The 14,599-nt window shown below is 46.0% G+C and overlaps 1 protein-coding gene across 1 annotated transcript; it reads right to left on the bottom strand.

Moving 5' to 3' along the window:
- Positions 1-876: 876 nt before the first annotated feature.
- LOC132216860 (cytochrome P450 2B4-like) lies at positions 877-14,559 on the bottom strand. Its single transcript, XM_059666471.1, has 9 exons — positions 14,334-14,559; positions 10,878-11,040; positions 10,578-10,727; positions 8,372-8,532; positions 7,689-7,865; positions 6,954-7,095; positions 4,711-4,898; positions 4,401-4,542; positions 877-2,064 (listed from the first exon to the last, which is right to left on the bottom strand). The coding sequence occupies exons 1-9, from the start codon at positions 14,502-14,504 to the stop codon at positions 1,883-1,885; spliced, it is 1,476 nt and encodes a 491-aa protein (XP_059522454.1). The 5' UTR covers positions 14,505-14,559; the 3' UTR covers positions 877-1,882.
- Between the last annotated feature and the right edge of the window lie 40 nt (positions 14,560-14,599).

Raw genomic sequence — 14,599 nt, 5'->3', positions numbered from 1 at the left:
TGGCCCCAGAAGGTGTGGTGGCCCCAGATTAGCAAGAGGACTATAAGGAGGATGAGGAGCAGGCCAGTCCAGACGCCATGCTCCTTGCTGTGTCTGCCTTCCATTCCGCTGTTTCTCTTAAACAGTAGGTTGCCCTGTGTGTTGTTTCTTCTGTGGTTAGTGGGAGAGAGTATGCCAGAAATCTACCTTGACAGAACTCCTTGTAACTCACCAGAGGCAACAGGGAACCCAAAGGTGGCAGATGTTGCAGAGGCCAGGAAGTCTAGCATCTTGATTGGATCCCAAAGCTTCCTTCCCATGGATGGCCTGAGGTACCTTGGTGGGGAGTGCCCTTGAATGAAGAGCACCTCCCTCAAGAAAGGGTGGTATGCCAGCTGGTGGAACAGGTGATAAGGTCTGAGCTCTGGGTACAAATTGTCTGGGTTCAAATTCAGGTGAAAGCTGTTTCATGGTTTTTGCACTGCAAGTGTGGCTCTCAACCCATTTTGTCAGAGGGTAGCATTGCATCTGAGGGATCAAGTATAGCTGGCAGGTCCAAAATAGGAGCATCTTGTGCCCACTGGGACAGGGACATGTTCGAGGCATCAGAACAAAGTGAGATTGGAGGACATGTGATCTGAGGGGAGGAAATTAGCTCCATGTTGGTATTTTGGAGGATTGTCTGAGCTAACCATTCATTCATTCCTTCATTCATTCATTTCTGAGCAAATATTTTTAACACCTGTCATATGCCAAACAGGGTTCTTTGTGCTGAGAGAACAGTGATGAACAAGACAACGGGTTTGCTTTCATGGAGCTGGCATTGAGGTGAAGTAGAAATTTTCACCTTCTGGAAATATTCCTAGTGCCCTGAAAATAAATGAGTCACACATAAAGTGGCATGGATCACTACCTGACCTGGAGGTGTCAGGTTTTGGATGTTTATTTGAGTCTCAGTGCGTTTGAAGAGGTATATCGGGGAATCCAAGACACCAGTTTATAACCACACAGGTCAGGAGGCCCTGGGCTGAGGAGGCCCCTTTATATTGAAAAGGAAAGGGAAAGGCAGTAAAATGAGGAGACAGCTGGACAATGGCAGGGCACAACTACAGTCTACAATGTGGATGAACCTCAAAAATATCATGCTAAGTGAAAGAAGCCATTCACAAAAGGCCACATATTATGTGATTTCATTATATGCATTACGCAGAAGAGGCAAATCCAGAAAGCAATTACACTAGTAAAAATGGTTGATTTTTTTGTCTCTGAGTTTCAGATTAATTTAAAAATATATGGGTGGGAGGAGCTTTGATAGAGAGTTTGTGTTCTAGAGACACAGAGACTGAGTGTGAATCTTGCACCTGCACTCACTAACCATGTGACCTCAGACAACTGATGCCATTGCCCCGCCTCTGTGTTCTCATGTGTACAATGGACACAATCATTGTACCCACCACATGGGGCTATTGGGAGTAGTATTCAAGCAAGATCATGTATGTACAGATCATGGAGCACAAGGAGTTGTTAAATGGAGGCTGTGCTTGTTCTAAGGAAGGGAGAAGTCACTCAGGGTAAGCAGTGGCCAGGAGGCAGAACTGCAGAGAGATCCTCAGATGAGTTTTCCCTTTCAGCCTCCAATTTCTATATATACACCACTTCTGGAATTCTATTAACAGAGGAAAGAAGAACACCTCCTTGAGTCTTTAGAAAAGCTGCAGCATGATGGAAGGAGGCAGACTGCAGAATGGACATTCTCATGGAGGTGGCAACCAAGGAGGAAGAAGGAGACTGGCTTGTAGCAGATCTCTCAGATGCAGAACATGGGTAGAGTCGGGCAACATCCCTGCAGAGGTGGGAATACTTCATGACCCTGGGATCCTTTGATCTCCTTCCTTCAACCCCCTCAGCGGGACAGGAATCGGATCTGGTACACTGGGGGCAGCTTGCCCACTCCACACTCCCGGGGTGTGAGGTCAATGTCCTCAGGGGCCACGGGACTGGCCACGGAGAAATTCTGGAGGATGGTGGTGAAGAAGAGGAATAATTCTGCACGAGCGATACCTTCGCCAAGACAAATGCGCTTCCCTGTGGGCACAGAAAATCAACAATGTGGACCTGGAGTGGATGCATATTCGTGTGTGTGTGTGTGTGATATTCGTGTGTGTGTGTGTGTGTGTGTGTGTGTGTGTGTGTGTGTGTGTGTTTAAAATATATTTTTATTGATTTTAAATAGAGGAAGGAAGAAGGGAGAGGAGCGAGAGATAGAAACATCAATGATGAGAGAGAATCATTGATCAGCTGCCTCCTGCACAGCCCCTACTGGGGATCAAGCCCACAATCTGGGCATGTGCCTGACCAGGAATCGAACCGTGACCTCCTGGTTCATAGGTCAATGCTCAGCCGCCTGCTGGGCTGGATGCATATTCTTTACCCAAAGTCCAGACACCTGTGTCCATTGCAACTGGTTTGGATGGGACTAGCCTTTCACTTGCAATTCAGGGTAGACTGTTAGGGTGTCCCCAAACCTCTAAAACCAGGTGCAAATCTTTGATGTATATCTTTCCAGGGAAGATTGTAGCTTTTGTTAGATTTCCAAAGGTTCGGTTGACCTCACAGAGTCTAAGGACTATCACTGGGTTGGATGTGTGTATGTGTGTGAGTGCGCACCTCCACATGTGTAGATGTGGGCATAGTTCTGACAACATTTGGAGAATTGTTAATATTTGTAAAAATTCTTAGAAAAGCTCTGGATTGTGTGGCTCAGTGATTAGAGTGTTGGCCTGCACACTGAAGGGTCCAGGATTTGATTCCTTGTCAAGGGCATATACCTGGGTTGCAGTCAGGGCACGTTCAGGAGGCAACCAATCAATGTGTCTCTTTCACATTGATGTTTTTCTCTCTCTCTCCCTCTCCCTCCTTCCCCCACTCTCTTGCACTCTCTCTAAAAATCAATGGAAAAAAATAACCTCAGGTGAGGATTAACAAAATGAAAGAATTATTCAAAGAGCTTCTGGTTCACACTAAAGATCCTATAGATGTAGATGGTACTTGGTGTGTTTTTTCAGGTATGTGTGGTGGAGACTGTGGGGTGAATGTCTGGCACTGCATGTGATTTTCTATTTCTGGGTTGTTTTAGTTATTTATTTATTTATTTATTTTCATTTACAGTTGGCATTCAATATTCTTTTATATTAGTTTCAAGTCTACAGCACTATGAGTCTACTATACAACTGACACCACACATAGGTATTTCAATATTATTGACTATATTCCATAAACCGTAATTTGCATCCCCGTGAATATTCTGTAACTACCAATTTGTACTTCTAACTCCCTTCACCTTTTCACCCAGCCCCCCAAGCCTCCTTGCCTCTGGTAACCATCCGTTTGTTCTTTGTTTCTTTGAGTATGTTTCTGTTTCCTTTCTTATCTCTGTTTTGTTTCTTATCTCAGTTTTAAGAAAAAAAACATATTGTACATAAACTTGTGAATGGGATTTATGTTTGTGAGGTAGGTGTATGGCTTCCATCAGATTCTCAGAAGTGTACACCCGCCCCCCCCCCCCCAATAGGTTATAAACCACTGGCTTGGAGAGAAATGAGGGCAAAGGTATCCAGAAAGGTCAGGCAGACACCAAGAGTCTCCTCCATTAATTCATTGGTTCCTAATCTGCAAGCTGACCACCTTAAAAAGGCCATTTCAAGGATGGGTTTCTAGGCATTTCCTAAACCTTTCAAGTTGTTGGACATTTCCTAAACCTTTCAAGTTGTTGGACATTGTGCCTGTGTGGAGGTATCTGGGGAAGGGTTCACATTTTTTGGCACACCTAGAAGTTAGGACACATGAGCAAAAAATCTTCAGGGCAGGGCTCTGGCATGGTTCCTCTCCTGTAACTGGCTCCATGACCCACCTCATTCTAGAAGAGCCTGTTATCTCCCTCCCACTCTGCCCTTCCATCCTTGGGCTGTCCTTTGGACCCTTCAGTAGACATTTGTCTCTAACTCCTCTTTGGTTAAGTTTGTATTTCTTTCTGCCCATGGCAGCTAGCTGTTTTGTTTTGTTTTCTGTCTTCACATCCTGACAGATAATGTTTCTCTGTCTACGTGACTTGTCTGATGCATTATCTTCAGCCCCCAGTAAAGCACTGGGCTCAGAGTACACTGCTCAACAGATATCTTATACCGAGATATAGAGAGGTTAACATACTTTCCCAAGGTCCAGCATACCAAGGCGTGCCACTGGGCTGTGACCTCACCTTTTGAACCTCTTCTAGGGTTGTAGTGCATATGGGATGGGATAATGAAGGTAAAGCAGCTGGCATGTACTAACTGCTCAATAAACAAAAGCCTCTCCTTGATGTCTCAAGGAGGTGAAGACACCTGCACTCTGGTGTCTGGGAAGTGAGTGCAGATCCAGCTTACCTAGGGAGAAGGGTATAAAAGCTTCATTCTTCTTCACTGCCCCATTGGCATCCAGAAAGTGGTTAGGGTTGAAGGTGTCTGGTGTGTCAAAGTAACGTGAGTCAAAGAGAGCAGAGTTCAGGATGGGATATACTTCAGTGTCCTGAGGAATGATCACAAGATACAAAATATTGTCATTCCCTTCACCACCCCACCCTGAAAACACAACATGAAACAAGAAGCCCTAGTGATAAAACAAGAGGTCAAGTTTGGAGATTCAGAGAACCCAGGATCCCACACAGGAGACATGTGGTTGCCTGGCTGGCCTCACCTTTGGGATGATGTACCCTCGGAATTTAGTGTCTTTGATGACCACGTGGGGCACACCCATAGGAATCAGGTCTCCAAATCTCTGAATCTCGTGGATGACTGCTTCAGTGTATGGCATTTTGGCCCGGTCATCAAGGGCTGGAGGGCGATGTGAGCCAATCACCTGATCAATCTCCTTGTGGACTTTCTCTGCATAGAAGAGTGAACCTTGTTTAAAGGAGCATTTCAGCCTGGCCGGCATAGCTCAGTGGTTGAGAGTTGACCTATGAACCAGGGGGTTATGGTTCAATTCCTAGTTAGAGCATATGCCGGGTTGCAGGCACGATCCCCAGTGAGGGGTGTGCAGGAGACAGCCGATCAATGATTCTCTCTCATCATTGATGTTTCTGTCTCTCTCTCCCTCTCCCTTCCTCTCTGAAATCAATAAAAGTGTATATAATAATAATAATAATAATAATAATAATAATAATAATAATGGGCATTTCAGTAGGGACACTGCTTTCTATGGGCCAATGAGTCAGGAAAAACTTATAGGTCCTAGCTGATTTGGCTCTGTGGATAGAGCGTTGGCCTGTGGACTGAAGGGTCCCTAGTTTAATTCCTGTCAAGGGCACATGCCTGGGTTGAGGGCTCGATCCCTAGTAGGGGGTGTATAGTGCAGGAGGCAGCCAATCAATGATTCCTTCTCATCTTGATGTTTCTATCTCTCCCTCTCCCTTCCTCTCTGATATCAATAAAATAATAATAATAATTTTTTAAAACTTACAGTAAAGTGTTAAATCATTGACACTTCTCAAAACAATCGCTTGGGGTGGGGGAGCAAAGGGGACGCTAGAAGAATTCTCACTTTTTGAAATCTAATGAATGTTATAGATTCTTTCCCCTACATGCACAGGGAAACACACATACACATGTGTGTGCACACTCACACATCACATATCAGATTGAGAACTTGAGGCTCTGCACCTGTCAAAATTTCTTCTCTAAGATGAATGGGAAATGAACTAATATTTATTGTGTGTATTGTAAATGAGGCACATATTGTGCTAGGTCCTCAGGAATATGACAGTGAAATAGATCAATAGATTAACCCATGAATAATTGGGTAAATAAATGAATATATCAATCAACCAATCCTATATAATAAAAGGCTAATATACAAATTGACCAAATGGCAGAATGACTGGTCGCTATGATGCACAATGACCACTAGGGGGCAGATGCTCAATGCAGGAGTTTTCTCTGGTGGTCAGTGTGCTCCCATAAGGGGAGTGCTCCTCAGCCAGAAGCTGGGCTCATGGCTGGCGAGTGCAGCAGCGGTGGGAGCCTCTCCTGCCTCCTTGGCAGTCGGACATCCCTCAGGGTCTCCTGGACTGCAAGAGGGCACAGGCTGGGCTGAGGGACCCTCCCCCCCGCACAAATTTTGTGCAGTGGGCCTCTAGTTCATAAATAAAAAGACTGATGGATGGAAGAACATTATTTAATGGTTGTAATGGTTGCATGTATTTACTTATCAATCAATAGATGAATAATTACCAATAGACAAATAAATAAATAAACCTAATCAACCAATAAATTACCTGAATAAATGGATGGCTAGATTTATGGAGGAATAAGTGAATGAATAAATTAGTAGAAAAATGGATGATGGTTTGATGACAGATGAATAAATGAAAGATGAATCAGTGAATTGATTGTGTAATTAATAAATGAAGGGATAGAAGAGTTAAAGATGAATTGAAAGACTGATGGAAGGATTAAGAAATGAAACCTAGTTCATAGAAGAACAGATGGATGCATGCATGAATGAATGAGTGAGCCTATGAATCATGACACATAGTTCATTCAATTAACCATTGTTGCAAAGGTTCAACACATAGGTGAATCAATTAATCCAAATAAAGAATGAAAGTGTATGTTCTTGGGCAAATCATAGATAAAGGAATCTAAGTATACAGACCAATTAATGGATTAAAGCACAGACAGATGAATGGATGGGTGGGTGGATGGGTGGATGGATAAATGAATTTTTAAGTGATCAGTGAAAACAGGAGAACAGATTGACAGATTCTTTAACCATCCATCCAACAGGGCTAGCTTAGTTGGCAGTTCATTAAAACCTGCAGTGTTCCTAATTTCAGAGGGAAATGCTGCCTCTCTCATTTAGGCAGGACCCCTACCCCGCTTCTGCGGCCAAAAAGGGATCGGAGGACTACCCAGATTGGCTGTCCCCACTCTGCCTACCTGTGATGTGTGGATATTTGAGCATTAGCAGGAATCCATAACGGAGAGTGGTGCTGGTGGTCTCCGTGCCCGCAAAGAAGAGAGAGAGTACGGTGTTGATGAGGTTCTGGTGGTGGAACTCGCTGTTCGGGTCGGACTTCTCCTGGGTCCAGAGAGGTGGGGTTCATTGGAATCAGGGGAGGCTGGAACCTTGCTGCATGCATGTATCAGGGTCCCCCGCCCCCCACCTATTTCTGGGTCTCTCACACCATCTGGTCCATTTTACTTTTCTTTGTCCTCTTCATGTCCACCCATATATCCTTATCTCTGTCTCTCTTCACTCTGGCTCTGTTTCAGTCCATCTCAACATCTCTTTGGTGTGCTTGTCTCACTTCCTCTCCCAGCCTCTTTCTGCCTCTGTGGGTCTTTTCAGCTATTGCCCTATTGTTTGTCCCTTGCCCTGTATTTCTCCGATCTCTTTCTCTTTCTCTCTCTCTCTCTCTCTCTCTCTCTCTCTCTCTCTCTCTCTCTCTCTCTTCTCTTCTCTTCCTCTCCCTTCTTCCCTCCCTCTCTTTATCCATCTCTCTCTGCCTCCTCCCTAGTTTCTCCTTCTTTCATCCCTCCTACCTTTTCCTAATATCCCCTTTGCATCCTCTGTTCTTCCATCATCCTCATTCCCCTCCCTTCTTCTCACTGCCCCCCATCTTTTCCTCCCTCCCCTCCCCTCCCCTTTCATTCCCCTCTCTCAAACCCCACTTTGTCCATGCGGAGCAGGTAGGTATCAATGAAGTCCCGGGGGGCGTTGGGGTCCAGGGTCTCCCTGTGCTTCTCCACACTGTGGTCAATGAAGTCTTTGACTTCCTGCATGTTTCTGTAGATTTGCCTGTGTGTGCCAGGAAAGTACTTCAAGAAGTCAGAGTAGAGCTCAAACACCTGTGGGAGACAAGGGGGCTGTAAGGTCTTCCTGAGGCTGAGCTAGTGGGTCACAGGAAGACACAACCCTCCTGGGCCCTAATGCCTCTGGTAGAGGGGAATCTCTGTCTCCTGTTTCTCTCTCTCTCTCTCTCTCTCTCTCTCTCTCTCTCTCTCTCTCTCTCTCTCTCTGACATTCTTGTCAACTCTGCCTCTCAGGATCTCTTTATCTTTGCTCTTTTTTGTCTTGTTTCCTCTTTCTTCTCTCTTTTCCTCTCTTTTCTCTCCCTCTAATTCTCTGACTCTCTGTTTCTGCCTCCTCCATTACTCCTCTTTCTTTCTCTTTGTCTCTCAGGCCTTATCTCACCATCTCTCTCTCCCTCCAGGTGTCTGTGGCCCTGTCTCTCCCTGTTGTCCTGCACATCTTCCAACCTTAAGCTGCATTTCTGGGGCCCCAAAGCAGATCCCCCGTTTTCCCTTTCCTGGATGTCCACCTCCTCCCCACCCTCCCTCACCCTCTCCCTGACCTGGCTGGAGAAGGAGCTGATGAGTGTGAAGGACTGGTAGAACATGTCCAGAAGCTTCAGAAAATCAGGGTCTCTGTAGGCAAAGCGTCTTCCAAAGACAATGGAGCAGATGATGTTGGCAGTGATGGAGTGGAAGATCAAAGTGGGGTCCTGGAGGGCTCCTAGGAGGAGGAAGTGGCAGGTCCAGGGACACAGACTCAAATGTCTGGAGAGCACTTGGCAGCTGCCCCATCTCTGTGTAACTGTCCTTCATTGCTCAGTAATGATAAAGAAAATAGGAATAATAACAGCTACCACTCATTAGTCCATATGATATGCCAGGCCCTAGTCTATTATTTTATTTTATTTTATTATTTTTTTATTGTCACCTGAGGATATTTTTTCCATTGGCTTCATTTTTATATGGAGTGGAGGGGATGGAGGAGAGGCGGGGTGGGGGGGGGGTGAGAAAGACATATTGATTGGTTGCCTCCCACACATGCCCTGCAACTGAGGTATGTGCCCTTGACCAGAAATGGAACCTGAGACCCTTCAGTATGAGGGTCGATGCTCTAACCATTGAGCACCTGCCAGTGCTATTTTATTTAATTCTCACCTCAACCCTGTAAGGAAGGTATAGTTATGTTATTATCTCCATTTCATAGATGGGCAAACAGAGAAGTTAAGTAATTTGACCAGGATTACCCAGCGACTCAGCACTAGGGCCAGGATTCAGACCCAGGCAGCCCAGCTACAGAGGCTGTGTGGTTGGTCCCCTCTCAGACCCCAGTTCTGACTGGGGGAGCAGGTACAATTAAGTCCCAGGGCCAGTGGGAGTGCGATGCAGGTGTTCAATCAATTGCATGTACATTTTTTTTTTATTGATTATGGCATAAAAGCTCTGTTCCCCCTGCCCCTTTCTGTCTCTCCCCTTACTTCCTTTGTTCACCTCTAGGGGTCTCTGGTCTTCAGGAAATTGTTCTATACTTGTTAACTGATGTCTGCATATGCTAGGCTAGCCCTGTGGAAGGGAGAGTGGGCTGTGAACTCCCAAGCAACAGATCGTCAGGTCATCCGGTTGGTGCCATCTTCTCTGTGGGTCTCACCTGTCCATCTTCTCTTGTTCCTCTGCAGACCCTTTACTGAGGCTGTCTGTCTCTCTCACTTTCTCTGCCTTTTCCTTTTGCCTCACGGGGTCTCTTCCACTCACTCTGTCTCTGTATGTCTCTCTTTGACTTGGTTCCTCCATCTCTGTCTCTTTCACCTTCTCTGCCTCTCTGTTTGCCTCAGTCTGTTTCCTCCTGTCTTTCTCTTAGTCCCTCTGTCTCTTTTTCTTTATTGTTCCTGTGTCTCTGCCTCTGCCTCTCCCTCCAAACCTCTACGTTTATATCTTGCAATCTCTTGAGAAAGGACCCTGTTACCTTTATATCTTAAAAACATCAGTTTTAGGGAGAATCTAAAAGCAACCAGAAGTGCTTCTCTGATAGCCCATCCAGCTGCAGAGCAGAAAACCCCACTGCCCTCACTGCCAGTTTGTCAGCAGTTGACTTAAGAAACGGAAAACAGTCCATTGTTTTCCAATGTCTGAAGTTCTTCCTTTTGTCTTTTTGCATTCCTTTATATAAGTACTGTTTTTCCTTTGACAGATACAATTAATCCATGAATCAGTTTCCTTGAGCACAAGTAAATAGCATGCTAATATCTAAGTATATGGCCCAGCTGGTTGGCTCAGTGATTGAGTGCCGACCTATGAACTAGGAGGTCATGGTTCAATTCCAGATCAGGGCACATGACCAGGTTTTAGGCTCAATCCCCATAGAGGGCATGCAGATGGCAGCCAATCAATGATTCTCTCTCTCTCTCTCTCTCTCTCTCTCTCTCTCTCTCTCTCTCTCTCTCTCTCTCCCCCTCTCCCTTCCTCTCTTAAATCAACAAAAATTGTGTGTGTGTGTGTGTGTGTGTGTGTGTGTGTGTGTGTGTGTGTGTGTTTGAGTTAGTATACATCCCACCTCTCTTCTGGTTCCCTGTGTCCCTCTCCTACTCATGTCCATCGGTCTCCGTGTACCTTCCTGTGTCCCTGTCCCTCTGACTGACGGTCTATTTGGCTCTGCTTTCTTTATCTCTACTTCTCTTTCTCTGCCCACATACACCCCTGTCTTTCTGTTGCCGTGTACCCTGATCCTCTCAATTACACCGTCTGTCTTTTCTTACCATCCACCAGGCTCACCCTGGGATTTCTGAAGCTCCTCCACCAGACACTGCGCCTCCTCCTGAATCCGCTCCTCCACACTCCGCTTGCCCATCCCGAAGTCCCTCATGGTGGCCAGAGAAAATCGCCGAAGAGCCTTCCAGCGTTCCCCGTTGGCAAATACCACACCTGTGGAGGCAGGCATGGGCTGCAGAGGAAGTTGGAAGGAGATTCTGGGTCCCTCTTCACCCCTATTATGCCTTACCAGATTCACCTTCTGCAATCCCCATCCTCCATTCCCTGTCCCCCCCTTTCCCCTGGTGCCTTTCAGGCCCTTACCATATCCTTGAAAGACTTGATCAACAACAGCGATTTTCCCCCGGCCAGAAAAGGCCTCCGCTTGGTCCACCAGGGCTTCCCGGATGGCCTCTGTCCCACATAGTATGACCACAGGCCTTGGCCCCAGGTACAACGTGAAGACATCCCCATATTTGTCTCGGAGCTGCCAAGTATACCCACACCAACAGTGTTAAAACATTACAACACATATAGACTGGTAATTAGCTGGCACCCCAAAACCCTCCATCTGAATCTGCCTTTCTCCTTCCCAGGATCCAGCAACTAAAAGAGTAACCCATGACCTAGCCAGGGACTGCGTGATTGATTGGTGCCCCGAGTAGTATGGGTGGTTAAATATCTCTATTATCACCCCTGCCCATATCCTTAAGTCTGGCCAGATTTCCCTGGCATCACAAATAAAGGGTCATCCTTTTGTGACCCACTTCAACCTGCTGTCTGCATCCTGACAATTTCCCCAGAGAAATACCCTGAACAGCCAGCCCTGTGATAGACAGGAAGAGAAAGGGATGGCCTTCTGGTGGCGATCACGAGATCTGAAAAAATCGTAACATTAGTACAGCCACTTTGGAAACTGCTCAGTGGTATTTACTGAAGCTAAAAGTTCACGTGTCTACTCAGTGACTCATCAACTTAATTTCAGGCACATGTCCCAAAAATGTGAGCTTGTGTTCACCAAAACACAGGACAAGGAGACTGAAACCTTATTAATACGAGGCTCATCACCATCAATATGTGTCCATACCATGGAATGCTAAACAGCAGTGAAAAGAACATGTTACTGCAATACCCAACAACGTGAATAAAGCACACAGGCATAATGCTGAGAAAAATTAGACACAAAAGAGTCCATACATGATAATTCTATTTACATGAAGTTGAAAAACAGATAACATGAACCTATGGTCTCAGGATAGTGGGAAGGTAGTGACTGGACGGAGATGCGAGTGGGGTATCTGGGGATGGGCCATGTTGTTACTGATCTGCACATATATTGTAGAAAATTCACTGACTGAGCACTTATAATTTGTGCACTTCTTAGGATAATGTTAAACAGTAAAAAGTTGACTTACAGCCCTAGCGGTTTGGCTCAGTGGACAGAGCGTCGGCTTGTGGACTGAAGAGTCCCAGGCTCGATTCTGGTCAAGGGTACATGCCCAAGTTGTGAGCTTGATCTCCAGTAGGGAGCATGTAGGAGGCAGCCAATCAATGACTCTCTCATCATTGATGTTTCTATCTCTCTTCCCCTCTCCCTTCCTCTCTGAAATCAATAAAAATATATATTTTTTTAAAATTGACTTACAATCATAAAAGTTTAAGTTTTTGTGATTTTTATGAAAAATCTCACACTGATCTCTGCAAAACCTCCTCACTGGTCTCTCTACTCCCACTCTTTTCCCATCTACAATTATTTCATCATCTATCTCTCCTACCCTGATGTCAGAGTAATCCTATTAAAATGAAAATTAATGCCACTGACCTGTTCCAAATCCTCCAGTGCTCCCACCTCACTGAGAATAAAAGCTGAAGTCTCCACCATGGTCCACATAGCGCTGCATGAAGTGGCCTCATCACCCCTCTGCATCTCCCCCCAGTGGTCCCTTTGCTCACTCAGATCCCACCCCCCAAGTTGTCCCTCAAGATTCTGAACTTGCTCATTTTTCAGGGTTCTTGCACCTGCCTCTCTCTGATGCCTTCTTCCTGCATCTTGCTGTGTCTCTGCCCAGAAACCAAGCAGGATTGAGCCTTTTCCTCACAACTCAATCTAAAGTAGTTTCAATCATAACTCTTGTCTACCTCATTTGTTTATTTCCTTACTTGTATGCTCTGTCCAATGCGACACCTAGAATATTCCCCAGCAAACAGAAGGTGCCCAGTAATCTAGTATTTAATGAGTGAATAAATGAATGAGTGGATCAAAGGAACTGCCATTTAACGAGCATTTACTATACACCAGACTCTATGCAATACCCCATCTCATCCTCACAGTTTTAAGAGGGACACATTTTTATTGTCACTAGCATTTTACAGAAGAGGAAACTGAGACTCAATGAGTAACAGTTGAATCTGGAACACGAGCTCAAGCCTGAGTCCAGAAGGATTTGGGCACATGTAGGGGAATGGAGGAGGAGCAGTGCCACCTTCACCACCCCGTCCCATCATGGCACCCACTATTCTCTCTCTCTCTCTCTCTCTCTCTCTCTCTCTCTCTCTTTCTCCAAGGATCATGAACCCCTAGAAGAGCTTTGGGGATCTGAAACTCTCAAATTTTTGCAATGATGTGTGTGGATATTGGGAGGGAGCATAAAGGTTTAATGAGATTCTCAAAAAAATTTAGTGATTCCCAAACTGTTAGGCAGCTTCAGTCTCTGAGGGCACTGGAGAGGAGAGCCCTACCTGCTGGACCCAAGCTTCCCCTCTGTGAAGTCCCAGCCGTGTGGCTGTGGACACTGCCTTCCCCAAGCTAAGCCTCACTGTCCTTATCTCTAAGATGGGGTTAGCGCCTCACCTAGCCCACAGGATTGTTGTAAGTGAGACCTGGTGAGTTCCCACAACAATATAGGCAAATCCCAGCCACTTAATTCTGAATGAAGAAACTGAGTCCAGGAATTTATAGGAAAGCATGGTACCCTGTGGTACATTGAAGACAATGAGAACCAAATCACACATACTTGGGGCTTCCACATATGTGATAAAACTCTCTGTTAAAAGCAAAGGTAGTGACAAGCCCAAGCTTGTGATCACCGTGCTAGGGGGGCTGGGAGCAGGGGGGTGCAGCAGGAGTCTGGACTGTAAGACAGGAGGCAGCTGGAAGTTACTGTCAGTGCTCCTGTTCTCCCATTGAGAGGTGAGTTCATGGGGTAGATTACATTACTAATAACTAAATAGGTGACAAGACACAAAGTCATGCCTGGGAAACAGTGATGCAGAGCCCAGTAAATCCTCCATAGCATCCGCTGTTATGGATAGCACATTAATCTGCATTATTGATAAGCCCTCTGTACCTGGCCTCCTGCTCCCTTCCTCCTCCCATTGTCCTGGTGCTGATATGAACCAGTCTTTCCTTTTCTTTTGTTAACAGAGGAGAAACCTATTTGACTAATGACACTGCCCCCTTTTCTCTCTCATCCGGGGGGCACGCACCCAGGAACTTGACAGAAGGTGGCAAAAGATGTGAAATGCTACACCCAGGCTCATATCCAGACACCTCTTCATCCCCACTTGCTCACTCCAGAGATAGTGGCACACAATTCCCAGTGAACAAGATGTATCTGACTATCTGACCACCATCTACTGTGCTTCAGCTGCCTGCTTCTTCCTCACCAACCTTCACACACCCCACCCCTGAGCCTGGAAGGATGCCTTTCTCCTTCTAGTAAATGATCCCCAAATACGGAGACGGGAAGTCACTCTCCTACCCATTCATCTGCATCTCACCCTCAGGAAGGATTTGAGTAGGCCACGTCTGTCCATCTGCAGAAGGTTCCCGAAGAAGGGCAGAGGACGGGGGCCTGGCGGAAGATGGCCATGTGCCTTTGGGTGGCCCTTGGCCAGGAGAATCAAGAGTCCTGTGATGAGAGCAAGGAGGAGGAGGACACTGAGCTCCATAGTCCCAATCTGACTGCCTTCCAACCCACTGCAGTCTCAACTTGGGCCTTTTATACTGATCCTGCCTCCTCACCCAGTTATGTAACTTTATCCAT

This window comes from Myotis daubentonii, chromosome 15, assembly GCF_963259705.1.
Source record: "Myotis daubentonii chromosome 15, mMyoDau2.1, whole genome shotgun sequence".
In the NCBI taxonomy this organism is placed as follows: domain Eukaryota; kingdom Metazoa; phylum Chordata; class Mammalia; order Chiroptera; family Vespertilionidae; genus Myotis; species Myotis daubentonii.
This window is presented reverse-complemented; position numbering and strand designations above follow the sequence as displayed.

Coding starts and splice junctions, on each gene's coding strand:
- LOC132216860 (XM_059666471.1), bottom strand. CDS start 14,504: ATGGAGCTCAGTGTCCTCCTCCTCCTTGCTCTCATCACAGGACTCTTG. Junction 11,041..14,333: donor TACTCAAATCCTTCCTGAGG/GTGAGATGCAGA, acceptor TATACTTGGCAG/CTCCGAGACAAATATGGGGA. Junction 4,899..6,953: donor CAAATATCCACACATCACAG/GTAGGCAGAGTG, acceptor TCTTCTATGCAG/AGAAAGTCCACAAGGAGATT.